This window comes from Dasypus novemcinctus, chromosome 24 (genome assembly GCF_030445035.2).
Source record: "Dasypus novemcinctus isolate mDasNov1 chromosome 24, mDasNov1.1.hap2, whole genome shotgun sequence".
Taxonomy (NCBI): domain Eukaryota; kingdom Metazoa; phylum Chordata; class Mammalia; order Cingulata; family Dasypodidae; genus Dasypus; species Dasypus novemcinctus.
The window spans coordinates 32,825,179-32,840,810 of NC_080696.1; the positions used below are offsets into that span (position 1 = coordinate 32,825,179).

Sequence of the window (15,632 nt, forward strand, 5' to 3'; positions counted from 1 at the left end):
ACTCAGCAGCAGTCTGATTGCTTTTCTACATACAAGAGGTTCTTCCATGGGCCCCCAGCCTGTCACTTGCTCTTTCCACCTAACAGTAGGATTTCCATGTCTCTTGGGGCCATACTTTCCATCTGCCCAGGTGCTGACAGCACTGATGTTCTCTTCTTGAGTTTATATAATGCCACTGCTGATGGGCATTTAGGTTATTTCAACTTCCCCTCTTGCCCCACAATGAAAATTCTTGAGCAGACATATTTGTGCCCGAGTGTTTAGGGTTCTCCGGAATCACTTGCGGAAATGGAATTGCTGTTTCAATTAATAATTACTCGATAATGAATATTCCAATTTCATCTGGTTGACCAGTGTCCTCCCTCCCCAATTCTCTCTCTTTTTTTTTTTTAAGGTACAAGTGTCAGGGATTGCATCCGGGACCTTGTAAACTGAGAAGCCAGAGCTCAACCTCTGAGCCACATCTGTTCCCCTGAGTTAGGTTTTTTCACTTGGTTGCTTGTTTTTGTTCATTTTTAAGGAGGCACCAGGAACCAAACTGGGACCTCTCGTGTGGGAAAGCAGGTACTCAAGCGCTTGAGCCACATCTGCTCTCCCTCCCAATGCTTTAGCAATACTTTCATCCTGCAAAATGTTCTCTTCCATCCTTAGGATTGCTAAACAAGGTCTGGGAAGTTTGGACGGTTTCTAAGTATGTAAGGGAGTGGGGAGTCCAGCTAATGCATTGGTGATCTCTCTCCTTTGAAGCTGGTCTCACAGATAAGTTTTCCGGTTTCCTGAGATGGGGGTAGTGAACTGGTTTATTATCCTCTTCCCCAAGACCGTTGCTAAACAAAACTGCTGATACCCAGTTATTTAATTGCTGGGGGAAAGGAGACCACAGTGTCACCTTCGCCCATGTGACTACAGGAATGACTCGTCTAAACCTCAGTTTCCCTGCCTGTAGTACGTCTGGGGTTCAGGAGTCAGACTGCTTGCCCTCCATCAGATATCTCAGGGGCTGTATTACAATACCGTGCGCTTTTAATTTGTAATGCAGTCGTTCCAATAGCTGTGACTCTTGAGAGACTTTTTGAGCCTGTTTCCTTCTTTGTATAAATAGGGGACCACACAGTCGCTCTCTGTGGAAAGGATTACAGGACGAGATAAAGCGAAAGGCTCCACACAATGCACGAAGAACGCAACAAAAGGTCCCTTCCAATATCAGGATACTGGGGCTCAGAAAGGGTCCTCAGCTCACCTAAATTCACCCAACAGCTGGGCTCGCATCGGGATTCGGGCCTCTTCCCCCAGCAGGAGTGGGGAGTTGAGGGGAGGCGCTGCAGAAACCTCCCAAGCGGTTCAAGAAGTGGGCGGAGAGGAGGGACGCGCAGGTGTGGGGCGGGGAGGGGAGGTGACCCCAGCCTGGCGGCTTCGCCCGCTAAGCGTGCTTTCCCAGGCCCGGGGTTCGCAGGTGACTGGCAGGGTGTGTGGGGAGAGCGAGCCTGGGTTTGCCGTCTCCATGGCGACCGCCCGCGCGGCGCCAGCCTGACAGCCCGTCCGGGCTTTATGAATGGGTGACGTCACGGGCCTGGCGTCTAACGGTCTGAGCCGCTTGTTCAGCCGCTGACACAGGCCGGCCAAGGAAAGGGGGGAAAGACTCGAGCTTCGCAGCTGCCGCGCCGTGGGAGGGAGACCCCGCTCCGAGGTCTTTTGAGAAAAACAAAATCCCAGCCATAAAAAAGAGAGAAAATGATTAAAATCACTAGTTGCTGCAGGTTTGGGGATTTTTGCAGGGTCTGCAAATTTAGGGTAGAATCCGAGGATGCAGCCCCAGTCCTTTTTTTTTTTTTTTCCTTTTTAAAAATTTATTTCAGGTCCCGAAGGGAAATTTTCCCAACCCTATTTCCTGAATTAATTGCTCCTACCCCGAGGGACGTGGGTAAGCCTTCCCAGCTCGGGTAACTTTAACCAGCACCGCTCTCTGGGAATTGGGAAAGGGAGACCAACCCCAGGGAGCTGAGTGCAAAAGGAGATCCGCTTTCAACTTACACCCTGGCCTTCGGGAGATCGGGGCCAGGGAGGAACCCAGGTTCTAATCCTGGGATCGCTGGACGAGCTAAAGCCAGCCGCCTCTCCGTCCGGGCCTCGGTTTCCCTCATCTGTGAAATGGAGCTGGAGAAGTGAGAAAATGAACATGGGAAATATCATCCCCGAGGTCTTTATCATCATCTGCAACACCGATTTAGCCTCGCCGGCTCCCTTCCCGAGGAGCTCGAGGAAGCCACCGCCTCCATTGGCCGCCCCGGTCCGCGCGCCCTCGCACCCCCTCTGTTTTAAGAAGGGCCCTGGGGCCTCTTTAACGCGCCTGGGAGCGCGCAGGAATTGGGCAGGAGGCGGGACCCGCAGCCCGCGAGGCCACGCCTTCAGGCCGCCCATTGGCTGCTTTTAAAAGTTCTGCGCCGGCCCCGTGGGGGGGGGGGGGCCCACGGAGTCCTTATAAAATCCAGGCCATGGGCCCCGCGTCTCGCGCTCCTCGCTCGCCTTCCTCTGCGCTGTGACCTCTGTCGGCCCGCCCGCGAGTGTCCTTCCTCCGGCCGCTCGTCCTCGCTGAGTCCGACGCCGGAATCATGAAGGTGGCCAGTGGCAGCGCGGCGGCGGCGGGCCCCAGCTGCTCTCTGAAGGCGGGCAAGCCGGCGGGCGGCGCGGGCGAGGTGGTGCGCTGCCTGTCCGAGCAGAGCGTGGCCATCTCGCGCTGCGCGGGCCCGCGCCTGCCCGCCCTGCTCGATGACCAGCAGGTGAACGTGCTGCTTTACGACATGAACGGCTGCTACTCGCGCCTCAAGGAGTTGGTGCCCACCTTGCCCCAGAACCGCAAGGTGAGCAAGGTGGAGATCCTGCAGCACGTCATCGACTACATCTGGGACCTGCAGTTGGAGCTGGACTCGGAAGCCGCCGTCGGGGCCCCCGGAGGCCGGGGGCTGCCGTCCCGGGCTCCGCTCAGCACCCTTAACGGCGAGATCAGCGCCTTGGCAGCGGAGGTGAGGCCCGAGTTGGGACGCTAGACCATCTTCCTGGTACAGAAGGGGAAACTGAGGCCCGGAGAGGGAGGGTGGGGGCGTGCCCCGTGTTCGTCTCAACTTTCGAGCACTTGGCTGTGTAGACTTCCCGGCAAAGACCAGAAAAAACGCTCCCGCTTTCCCCCCGCATATCCCCGGGAGTCGGGGGGAGGGACCTGCCGCGACCTCTCCAGCCCACCCGCCTCACCTCTTCTCTCTCTTTTTCACAGGCTGCATGTGTTCCATCGGACGATCGCATCTTGTGTCGCTGAGTCGCCGCCCTAGGGGAGCGGCGGAACCCAGCCCTCGAAGGGGCGAGAAGAAAAAAGCCGTGGGCCCTTCCAAGCGTCTGGCCGGAGCTGGGGATAGCGGACAAGCTGAGACCGGCAGCCGTCGGGCGCTTGCTTGATCAGGCCGAGGGCTGGGGGACTGCGGGACTGGAGGGAGAACTCTGTCTCCAGCCTACCAGCCACCGGAGTCTTGGAACTTGGGGGAAGGGGTACCCACCTCGTGTGTTTCTATTTTTTGGAAAGCAGACACATTTTAAAAAATGGTCACATTTGGTGCTTCTCAGATTTCTGAGGAAATTTATTGCTTGTATTGTATATTACAATGATCACTAACTAAGAATATTGTTTTACAATAGTTCTGTGGGGGGTGCTTTTTGTTATTAAACAAATATTTTAGATGATAAAGTTGCAGTGGCTTTTCTTGGGTTGAGGGAAGGGGTCTGGGGATGTGTGTGGGCTTGACCCCTGACCCAGCTAGCAGCTTGTGCCCTGGGCTGTGGAACTGGAGGGCCACATCTGGACTTTGCCGACCTGAATGAATCATTTCCCTTTTCCCTCATGTAAAATTATGACACTCTAGACCTCTAGGGTGTCTCAAAGTGGTCCTTGGGTCATCTAGGTCACCTGGATAGGTTGTTAAAATATAGTTCAACCTCCCAATTGTCCTTCGAGTACTCAAGCCATTTCAGCTGGAGAACCAGGACCCTGGACCACGAGCTTCCTTGCCAAGGGTGGGGGAGGTGAGGCCCAGCTTGACTGAAGCAGGGCTTCTGTGCCCCATACCCCGGCGGGAGGGGTCTACCCCCACAGGCACCTTGCCCTGGATACCAGACCAGAACAGGCTCAGCCCTGGGGTTCCTGGCTTGTCCAAGTGGGTGAGCAGCTTGGCAGGGCCAAGCTAGGCACAGCTGCTGGGCCACCTGCTCTGGGTCTGGGCTGGGCCTCCTCTCCTCACCCCAGCCTGGCAGACTCGCAGGCACCTCCTCTCTCCCTGAGGCTTCTGTGGGGGCTCTGAGGAGGGGTGGGCGGGCCAGGTCCCCAGCTCTTAGCTGTCGATCTGCCTACGCACGTGTGTGTTCATACTCATGGGGGTGTGCATGAGTGTCTGGGCTTGTGTGTGACATGTGTGAACTGGTAGCTCCCACCCAGGGGCTGGGTCATCAGTTCACGTGCCTGCCTGGGGGTGGGGGTGGACTAAGATCCTCACGGGGAGTGTGCAGAAGGGCAAATGGTGAGCACGTGTTCTGCAGATAAGTGTGCAACCTCCAGCTGTTTGAGCTTGAGGGTTGTGCCTAAATGCATTGTGGGCATATCTGCATGGGTCTAGCTCGATACATGGTTTTGTGTGTCTTGGGGCCACAGAACCACACATGGCAGTTTCTATGTATGTAATTGTCCCATATCCTGGTTGGCGCTCCTGGGCCTCTGTGGATCTGGGGGAAAAGGGGTGGCTGTGAGCCTGCAAACCCATCCTTAAAATTCAAGTACCAACTCTGGGCAAATGTTAGACCTTGGGAATGCCAACTCTCAAATATCTCTGCCTGGTCAGCTCCTCTGTATTTCACAGGGGGAAACTGAGTCCCAGAGGGCAAGGACTACTAAAATATTTTGTCAATAAAATAAATAGCAGCCGTTATGCTAAAGTCTTTACATATAGGGTTTCATGGATCCCTGGGGGACTAAAGACCAGATTCGGATCCCCATTTTACAACAGATAAGATTGAGGCTCAGAGGTGGTGATCAAAATAATAAAAACTAAAGAATATCGTTTAAAGAGTGCTAACATTATGCCAGATGCCAACCGATCAAAGAACAAAGTATTTTTACCGAATGAATGAAACAGTAAGGCGCTTAGCACTGTGTCTGGCACGTGGTGTTTGATAGGTATGTATGTGACGGATGGATAGATGGATGGATGGATGGATGGATGACTTCTATTATTATTACTTGTCGCCTGTGTGTCCCAGTGCCTGGCACACAAGGTTAATAGTTATTTATTATTACTTTTGCCAGGAATCCTCTCCTGTGTGTCCTTGGGGTGTCCTCGGAGGCACTCGTGTGCACCCACCCGTTCTCCCCCCACGTGTGGGTCTCAGTGTGCAAGCCCACCCACGGGGCGGTGGGCGCGTCCCCCTGCATGTCCTCCCACACGACAGGGCGCTCTTCCACGGGAGGAAGGAGCTGCGGCGGGGGCCCGGGCCACCTCCCCCGCCGCTCGAGCGCACTCTGGATTCCACGTTTCCCTTTTTCGCCTTTGGCCGCGGCCCAGCCCATCTGGAGGCCGGCCCGGCGGCGGCCTGGGAGCGATTCCATCAGCTGGGCCCGAGGAATGCGGAGCTATTTAACCTGAGCATCCCCAGGTGTACGGAGGCGCCGCGCTGTCTGGGGCCCGCCGCCTTTGGCACGGCCGCGCTAGACAAACAGCGCGCCGCCCCCGCCCTGCCCCTCCGCCCGCAGCTGCAGCGGGGCCTGGGAACAGGCGGGCGCCGGCGGCTTGCACAAGAGCTGCGGGCCTCGCAGAGGGAGGGAGGGAAGGGGCCGCCGGGGGTGTGTGAAGCACACAAAACCCCGGCTCCTTTCAACCGCTGCTTGGGAAACCGTGAGCGCTTAACCCCTTCGGGACAGGACGAAGTTTCTGGAGCACTGGACCCTGCCCTTGCAGGGCTGTGGGTTTGAGGTGTTTTGTTTTAATTTTAACAAAAACGTATAGAGCGTTTAGTGTGTGCCAGGCACTATACTAAGCTCTTCAAACGGGCGATGCATTTAATCCTCCTCAGATCCGGATAGGTGGTGCTTATTTTAATAATAAGCAGCAGCTAGCACCGGAGGCAGGGAGAGCAGTCCTGGCATCGGCCTGGACTCTTGTCGCTTCGCCACTCCGAGCCTGGGTTTTCTCATCTAGAAGGAGGGCTTAGAGTAAGGTCTCCCTCGACCCCAGGGTCCCCTGAACCCAAGCACATAAAAAGCCCCAGACTGGCTCGTGGTGGACATTTAGTAAATGCCGAGTAAATGTTATGGGCCCTCGTTAAGGTGACTGTCTCAGCAGCCCAATGGGTGGCTGGCCCCTTGCTACGCCACTTTGCAGATGAGAAAAAGAGGCTTCAGAGAGGTGAGGGGACCCACCGGAGGCTACAAGGGGACCTCAACTTGGGGGCTTTCCAGAATCCAGGCTGGCCCAAACCAGGCTTTTGAGGGGCCTTGTGCTCCCACAGGGCACCCAATTGCCTTTCTCTTTGTCTCTAACTGAAGTCACACCTGGTCATTTTATTTTTGTAGATGTTAACAGCATCAGCTGGGTAAATGCAGGACACATTGTAACATCATCACAAGTTTTGCAACCCAAGTTTTTGCATTTCTTAATTTATAAATCTCTAACTAGATCTTCAAAAGATGGCAATGGCCCAGGCTCTCTCAACTTGTAAGCGGTCCTAGGTCAGGTCCTGTGCTACTTGGTTCCTAGAGGACAGGTCACCCAGCCAGGCGCAGGTCTTGAGCCAGGTGGGGGGCCAAACACTGAGGAAAAGGCTTGATTCTGTCCTGGAGGCTGAGGGCATACCAGGACCTGCGTTCTGAATGCCACCACCCTACCTCCAGGGGTCAAGGATGCTTCATGCACACCCAAACTTACACCAGTCAATTTGCATCCCAGACCTCAAGGCTGGCTTGATAGAAGGGGGTGCCTTTGGAGCGCCCATGCTTTTTCTCCTGGGTCTGAAGCTCAGCCCTGGAAGATTTCTTCATGCCAGCCGCTCTTCCTAGCCCCGGGAACTGCCAGGCAGAGGGCCCCTCTCCCTGGCTGCTGTCTTCAGTCACACACAGCCGGGATCCCAGCCTGGAGGCCACAAGGAAAAGGAGGTGAGTCACAGCCCAGGGCTGGGCGAGGCTGGAGCGTAGGGCTGGGCCCTGCTGTCCGGGAAAGGGAAGGGAAGGGGGTGGGGGGAGGAGGGAAAGGAAAAGGAAGGGAAGGGAAGAGAGGAAACCAGAAGACAGGCGGGTGAATGGGGGGCGGGAGCGCCCCTCTCTTCCCGGAACTGCCCAGGCAAGCACTTCTTACCTCAATTCTTGCAAAACCTCCTCCTGCAAAACCTCCTTCCTGGCACTGTCCCTGAGCGGGGTGCCCCCGCCCTGTGTAGGGTTGCACCAGGGCCTTGTGCAAAGTGAGACTGGGCAGAGGAGGGTGGCCTTGGGCCTGGAGGAGTAGACAGAAGGCAGACTGCAGTTCAAGGCCCTGTGCCATTTCTGATTAGGCTACTTGCTTTACCTCCCCGGACCTCAGTGCCACCACTTTAAAATGGGCATTACAGTCACTGTTCTGCACGTTCAGAGATCATCTGAACTCATCCACTCCTCCAGCCCCAGGTCAGGCATCGTCGTTTCTCTCAGGAAATCTATACCAGCCCCAAACGATTCAGATTCATTCAACAAATACTTATATGGCTGTGGCTTTATAGGAACAGGGCTGCAGGAGTTAGCGATTCAGAAAACATCCTTCCATTTTGCAGTTTAGATTGTAGTGGTAGAAGGGAGACTGAATAAATAAATGCGCATAGGTATGATCAGAGGCGGGTTTACACTGAAATTTTGAAGTTTAAGAAGGCCCCTCACCTGGAAAGGGCTGTCATTTGTTTTTGTAAAATTTGCAGTTTTGTGTTCTTTTTCTTAGAGGCCCCACAAAACCTAGATTCGTTCCTGTATATACAGAGGGGACGGAGGAGGCCTGAGCCTGGAGGCACGGCTGCAGAAAGCGGAGCAGTCCTGTCTACGGCGCTGTTCTTTTCTTCTGCTTGGGACCCGGCGATCTTAGAGCGGCAATGAGGAGCTGGGTTGACTAGAGCTAGCGCTCCAGAGCGGCTGAGCTCTTTCGAGCACCTGCGCGCTCGGGCCTTCCTCGGGTCACTGGCGCCCCCTCCCGGGCAGAGCCGGAGCTGCACCAGCGCGAGCGAGGATCGCAGTCACGGCCCTCCCGGTGGCGAAAGCTGGCGCCGAGGCGACCTCTAGCGGAAATAATGGGAACTGCATCCAGAACTGCGAGCGTTATTCAGGAGTGTCTGTGTCTGGAACGTGAATGTATGTCTGTGTATGCACAGAGCAGGCGACGAATCCAGAAATCTCCAACCTCAGCCCCTGCTCTGATCAGGGCATCCCTTAGCTACCGTTCCCATATTTTCTCATCCTCTTTTCTCCTCCTTGCTGTGTGACACCCCTCATTCCTTCACCCATAAAGGGAGATCTTAGGCTCAATTCTTGAAAACTTTGTAAAAATTATGAAATGTATTATACATGCAAAAGAGTATATATCACGAACATATACAGTTTCAAGATAATAATACAATTTTTAAAAAAGATCTTTTTTGCGGCGGCTTGCTCGGTCGGTAGAGGTGGGGTCTGGCTGCGGACGAGGGGTCGGTCCAGCTCTGGACGAGGGGTCGGTCCCGCTTGGGACGAGGGGTCGGTCCCGCTTGGGACGAGGGGTCGGTCCCACTTGGGACGAGGGGTCGGTCCGGCAGCAGACGAGGGATCGGTCTCACAAGGGGTTGCGCGGTTCGGCTGACGGGGTCGCCCGGCGAAGCCGGCGACGAAGGGGTCGCCCGGCGAAGCAGGCGACGAACTGGGGACAAGGGAGGCCAGGCCCTTGTCGGGGGCTCTCAGGACTGGAGGGCACACGGCAGAAGAACTACCGCGGAGACAAGGTAAACACGCAAGTCCACTTTACTGAGGGAGAGGCAACAGTTTTATAGGGGCTGGGGAAGGCTGATTGGTCGAAGCCACGCCCTGTTCTGATTGGTTGCCGGCAAAAGGTCAGTGGGCGGTACTGGACGGGGGAGGGGTGGTGGTTAGGGATTGGCTGTCGCTGTTGCTGGGGGAAGGGGCAGGGTTTAGGGATTGGTGGCTGCTGTTGCTGGGGTGGAGGGCAGACTTGAGTTTCCCGCCCACGCCTGGCTGTTGCTGCTGTCGGGGAAGGGAAAAGGGCAGACTGGATTTTTCCGCCCATGCCTGGCTGTTGCTGCTGTCGGGGGAGGGGAAAAGGGCAGACTGGATTTTTCCGCCCACACCTGGCTGTTGCTGCTGTCGGGGGAGGGGAAAAGGGCAGACTGGAATTTTCTGCCCTGTGCCTGCGCAGGGAGAAGGAAGAAGAAGGGTGCCGCCCCACAAGGCATCGGGTGGCGCCGTCTGGGAGGAGGGGCGGCCGCGGAAGCATGGCTGCCGAGAAGGGGAGACCCGAGGGCACTCTGCGCCCATGCCGAGCTTCCTTCAGGGGTGGCGGTGGGCCCGACCAACCACCCTATTATGGGGGCAGCGGAATTAGGCCTACCGCGGCCGCTCCCCTGCCAGGCCAGCAAACCACACTTCAGCCCGAGGGGTGACCGCACTTTTTACTTCTCTCCCTTCCGCCCTAACCCCCCCCCCCCCCGCCCCCATTGTCTGCTCTCTGTCCATTCTCTGTGTGTTCTTTTGTGTCCGCTAGCATTCTTGTCAGAGGCACCAGGGTGTCGTCTTGCTGCGTCAGCTCTCTATGTGGGCAGCACCACTCCTAGGCAGGCTGCGCTTTTTTCAGGCAGAGTGACTCTCCTTGCAGGGTGCACTGCTTGCGCCTGGGGCTCCCCCACACGGGGGATACCCCTTGTGTGGCACGGGACTTCTTACGCGCATCAGCACTGCATGTGAGCCAGTTCCCCACATGGGTCAGGAGGCCCTGATTTGAACCCTGGACCTCCCATATGGTAGACGGATGCTCTATCAGTTGAGCCAAATCCGATTCCCAATAATACAGTTTTAAAGATAATAAAATGGATGCTTGAGTATCAGCCACCCTGTTTAAGAAATATAATATTATCAGTTTTTTCCAAGTCCCTGCATGCCCCTCCTGGATCAAATCCTGCCTTTCCCTGCAAGACATAGCCACTATCCTGAACTTTGTGGTAATTAGACACTTGACTTGTTTCTATCTATGTACTGAAATTCATCCTTAAACAATAATCTGTTGCTCAGTTTTACCTGGTTTTGACTTTATGTAAATAGAATCATAATGTATATGATTTTCTCTCATTTGCTTTTCTAATACAATGTGAGTTACACAAGAGCCACCTGGATCGATGTGTGTAGCCTCAGTCCACTCATTTGCACTGCTGTGACGTATTCCATTATGTGACTTATTTACCCAATCTCCTGTTGCTAGACCTTTGGGTGATTGTGTGGTTTTTGCTGCTGTAAAGCATGCTCCTCAGAACATCCTGGTGCATGCCTCCCACTAAACATGTGTAAGAGGGAGCAAAATGCTACAGGGTATATACATTTTAAATTTTACTATACTGAACTGAAACTAATTTCAATTAAATGGAAGGGTCAGAACTGGGAGACTTCTGGGATGCTTAACCTAAACGTCATACGTAGAGAAAAGGAAAGCCCAGGATTAAGGCTAAGGTCACAGCCCCGACTGTGAGGTGGAGACTGAGAACCTTTTCTGTCCCATTTTGAGTATTAGCAAGACTATTATACCTTTAAAATGACTTTCTGGACTAGTTTTAGAATTCTGGATAAATTAGAAACAGAGGCTATTCCTTGACAACTCTTTTACAGACAAAAATACACTAACATTCACTCCATCTCCCAGTCCTTGCCAATTCTAACTCCTAACTCCATCTAAATCCATGCCTGCCTGCCATCCCCACAGGCCTTGCCCTGTGGGGCATCTCTCTTGGATGCCCAGTGTTCCATCTCTACTGGAACACTGCAGCGAGCCCCTCATTGCTCTCCCTGCTTCCACCTTGTCCCTCCCGTTCTCCACATGGAGCCACAGAGTTTTCTACAGATCATACCACTTGCCTGCTTGGAAGCGTCCTATGGCTTCCAGTTGCTCTGGGAATAAAATTCTAATGCTTTACCTTGATCAATAGGCACCGGAAGCTCTTGTTTCTGCCCCCTCCCGCTGTCATCTCCACCCCCCATTACTGTTCTTACAGGTACGCCTTCCTGACTGGGCCTCTGCACCGGCTGTGCTCGCTGCCTGAAACTCTACATGCTGCAAATCTTGTCAAACAGGTCTCAGCCCAAATATCACCTCCCCGTAGCCGTCTTCCCCAACCAGCCTATCTCCTCTCATTCTCTGCCTTTCAGCCTGTTTTTTGTTCCTCTCTTAGCATCATCCACATCCGTCCTGCAGCAAGTTATGTAACCTCCCTGAACCTCAGAACAGTTTCTAATCCTTGTAACAGGTTTTAAAAAAATGGCTACAAATTCTTTGCCATTCCTCCCCTTCCCCTGAAACTGGGAAGGCTTTTGTGGCTGCTTAGACCAAAAGATGATGGCAAAAGTGATGTTACACGATTTCTGAAGCTTGGCCAAAAAAGGTCATACAGGGAAGGGGATGTGGCTCAAGTGATAGGGCTTCCACCTACCATATGGGAGGAGCTGGGTGTGATCCCTGGGGCCTCCTGGTAAAAAAGAAGAAGAGAAAGTGTGCCTGCATGGCGAGCCGATGCCGGTGTGGCAAGCCAAGTGCCCGCACGGTGAGCCAAGTGCCCACGTGATGAGCCAGTGCCTGCGCAAGTGAGTCATGCAGCAAGATGATGACACAACAAAAGAGAGACAAAGGGGAGAGTCAAGGTGAAGCACAGCAGAACCAGGAACTGAGGTGGCACAGCTGACCAGGAACCTCTCTCCACATCAGAGGTCCCCAGGATCAAATTCCAGTGAATCCTAGAGGAGAGAAAATGAGAAGACAAAAACAGAAGTAGAGGGAAACGGACTTTGGCCCAGTGGTTAGGGCGTCCGTCTACCATATGGGAGGTCCGCGGTTCAAACCCCGGGCCTCCTTGACCCGTGTGGAGCTGGCCATGCGCAGTGCTGATGCGCGCAAGGAGTGCCGTGCCACGCAAGGGTGTCCCCCGCGTGGGGGAGCCCCACGCGCAAGGAGTGCGCCCGTGAGGAAAGCCGCCCAGCGTGAAAAGAAAGAGCAGCCTGCCCAGGAATGGCGCCGCCCACACTTCCCAGGCCGCTGACGACAACAGAAGCGGACAAAGAAACAAGACGCAGCAAATAGACACCAAGAACAGACAACCAGGGGAGGGGGGGAATTAAAATAAAATAAATAAATCTTTAAAAAAAAAAAAAAAAACAGAAGTAGATACAGAAGATGATACAGTGAATGGACACAGGCAGCAAAACAGCAGGGTGGGAGGAGGGGAAGGGGGAGGGAGGGGAGGGGAAGGGATAAAATAAACAAACAAATAAGTCTTTAAAAAAAAGAGTCATGCAGCTTCCACCTGGCTTTCCCGGGGCCCACTCTGGGACAGCAGCCTCCGGGTAGCTGTCTGCCTAGCCTGAGACCACCAGGCTTAAAAGGCACATCCACAGGTGAGTGACGCTGTCTTCCATCCCCCAGAGTAGCCCATCGGCCAGAGTTGTCCCATAGTGTGACCCAGCTGATGCCACAGCAAAGAGCAGAATCATCTACCCAAGCCCTGCCTGAATTCCTGGCCCTTAGAATCCATGAGGTATACTGAAACGGTTGTTTTAAACCGTTAAGTTTTAGGGTAATTTGTTGCATAACAATATATAACCAGAGCAAGCCTGTTTATTTACTTCTTTGTGATGTCTCCTTCCACTAGTATGGGGGCTCCGTGAGCTGCTTTGTTCTCTCTTGTATCCTAGCACAGAGCCTGGCATGTAGTTGGTGCTCAGTAAATATTTGTTGAATAAATGAGAGAGTGGATGACCAGATATATGCACACTGCACTCTGGGGTCCAGCTCCATTCACCCAGCGGAGCAGAGTTTCTGGGATAATCCTGCAGACACCTTGACATTAGGAAGAGACAGCCCAGTCCCCAGCCCCAGAAGGGGGTACTGAGCATAGTTGTGGTCAACGAAACCCACCATGGCATCAGCCCCGCTTCCACCCTGCCCCCATCCCCGGAGGTGCCCACCTGCCGTGCCTCTCTTCTGGGTTCCAGCCTCCAGACCTTTACTCAAGTTCCTTCTGATATCTTCAAAGCCTCCTTTAACTGAAGCCATCTCTCCAAAAAACTAGTCCATTTGGGAATTCTGCCGGGGTCCCCTTTGTGACCTCCAGAGACAACCCCACTCACCTCCCACCCACAGCTTCTTGATCACAGACAGTAGCAGAGATTCCGCTAAGACCACCCACTTATACCCAGGACCCTCAAAACCCTGCCTTGCCCCACTCTGCCACCTCCTAACCTGCACATGTCTCCCACAACTCAGTTCCTTAGCAATGACACCTACTATGTGTCAAGCCCTGTATGGGCTGTTTTGCTGACAGTATCTCATTTCTTTTTTTTTTTTTTATAATAAATTTTATTTTTTATCCCCCCGCCCCAGACAGTATCTCATTTCAACACCTCCACAACCAAGTGAGGTCACATTCATAATTTTCACCTTTATGAATAAGAAAGCAGAGGCTCCTAGAGGAGCTAACTAGTCTTCTGAGCAATAGATTATTGTTTAAGGATGAATTCCAGTACATGGCTGATAAGTGCTCTTCTGGAATCCAGTCCATCTTCACCCATATCATGAGAAGTATAATTTTTTTTTTTTTGAAATACCAGGGCTGGGGATTGAACCTGGGACCTCGCATGTGAGAAGCTCACCTTGTGTCATATTGGCTCCCCTGAGGTTTTTTTTTTTTTCATTTGTCTTGCTTGTTTGTTTTTGTTTTTTTTTTAGGAGTCACTGGGGGAAGTGGACATGGTTCAACTGATAGAGCATCCATCTACCATATGGAGGGTCCAGGGTTCGATGCCCAGGGCCTCCTGACCCATGTGGTAAGCTGGCCCACGTGCAGTGCTGCTGCGTGCAAGGAGTGCTATGCCACGCAGGGGTGCCCCCACATAAGGTAGCCCTACACACAAGGAGTGTGCGCCACAAGGAGAGCCACTCTGTGTGAAAAAAGCGCAGCTTGCTCAGGAGTGCTGCTGACGCAGCAAGATGACACAACAAAAAAGAGACGCAGTTTCCAACAGTGCTGCCGGATAATGCAAGTGGATGCAGAAAAACACACAGCAAATTAGCACAGAGAGCAGACAATGGGGGAGGGGGTGGAAGGGGAGAGAAATAAATAAAATAAATCTTAAAAAAAAAAAAAGGAGGCACTGGGAACCAAATCCGGGACCTCCCATGTGAGAAGCGGGCACTCAACAGCTTGAGTCACATCTGCTCCCCAGGAGTATAACTTACTAAGCACTGATGGTAAAGATAATGATCCACAAGGAATGCTAAATTCAGTGGGTGACAGCTAAAGAAGAAAAAGGACGTTCTGGTAGTTTCAACGTGTCTGCCTCAGTATGTTTAGTAATTACAAAGGGTAAAATAGTAAGTTTGTAGTGGAGAAAACCAGCAGATGCCACCTTATACAAGTGATCAAGGAATCCATATCCCCATCATGTACTTCTTCCCTGCCCCCCCCCCGATGGTTCCCTCATCTGTCTGCTTGCTGTGTCTGCTGGTTGTCTCTGCTCATTGTTTCTGCCTTTTGTGTCTGCTTGTTGTCTGCTCATCTTTTAGGAGGCACTGGAAACCAAACCCATAACCTCCCACGTGGGAGGTGGGTGCCCAATTGCTTGAACCACATCTGCTCTCACATCATGTACTTCCAAGAGGAGGCACTGAGAAAGGCTTGACCTCACTTCTGTGATATTTGTCCCAATAATCTACAACCCCAAGTTGATCACAAGAAAACCTCAGAAAACCCAAACTGACAGACATTCTACAAAATAATTGACCGGTCTTCTTCAAAAGTGTCAAGATCATGAAAGACAAGGAAGGACAAGAACTGTCACAGATTGGAGGAGACCTAGAAGACTTGACAGCTAAAGGGATCCTGCGTTGGATACCAGAACAGAAGGATATTAGGGGGGAAACATGCAATCAAAACAACTTTTGTACTTTAGTTTACAGCAAGGTACCAGGTTTAACTTCTGAGTTTTTTATTAGTCTGCCAAAGGGGTGCTGATGCAAAGTACCAGAAATTTGTTGGCTCCATAAAGGGTATTTATTTGTGGTAAAAGCTTACAGTACCAAGGCCATGGAAAGTCCAACTCAAGATAACCAGAAGAGGTACTTTCTCACCAAAGTCAGCTGCCACGTGTTGACGCAAGACAGAGGCCAGTTTCTGCCTGGCCTCTCAGGGCTCTCAGAGCACAGGGCTCTTTTCTTTCTGGGACTTCTCAGTTTCTCAGCTGCTCTGTTCTCTTCAGCTGCGAACAGCAAATGGCTCATGTCTCCCCAGAGCCGCAGGATCGAACCTGACAGAGCGCCCTCTCTTCTGTCTTCCTGAGTGCCTGTTTA

At 53.0% G+C, this 15,632-nt stretch overlaps 1 protein-coding gene across 1 annotated transcript; it reads left to right on the top strand.

Moving 5' to 3' along the window:
- Positions 1-2,508: 2,508 nt before the first annotated feature.
- Positions 2,509-3,733, top strand: ID1 (inhibitor of DNA binding 1). The gene is made up of 2 exons (XM_004464017.5): positions 2,509-3,020; positions 3,269-3,733. The coding sequence occupies exons 1-2, from the start codon at positions 2,610-2,612 to the stop codon at positions 3,308-3,310; spliced, it is 453 nt and encodes a 150-aa protein (XP_004464074.1). The 5' UTR covers positions 2,509-2,609; the 3' UTR covers positions 3,311-3,733.
- The last annotated feature ends 11,899 nt before the right edge of the window (positions 3,734-15,632 follow it).

Coding starts and splice junctions, on each gene's coding strand:
- ID1 (XM_004464017.5), top strand. CDS start 2,610: ATGAAGGTGGCCAGTGGCAGCGCGGCGGCGGCGGGCCCCAGCTGCTCT. Junction 3,021..3,268: donor TCAGCGCCTTGGCAGCGGAG/GTGAGGCCCGAG, acceptor TCTTTTTCACAG/GCTGCATGTGTTCCATCGGA.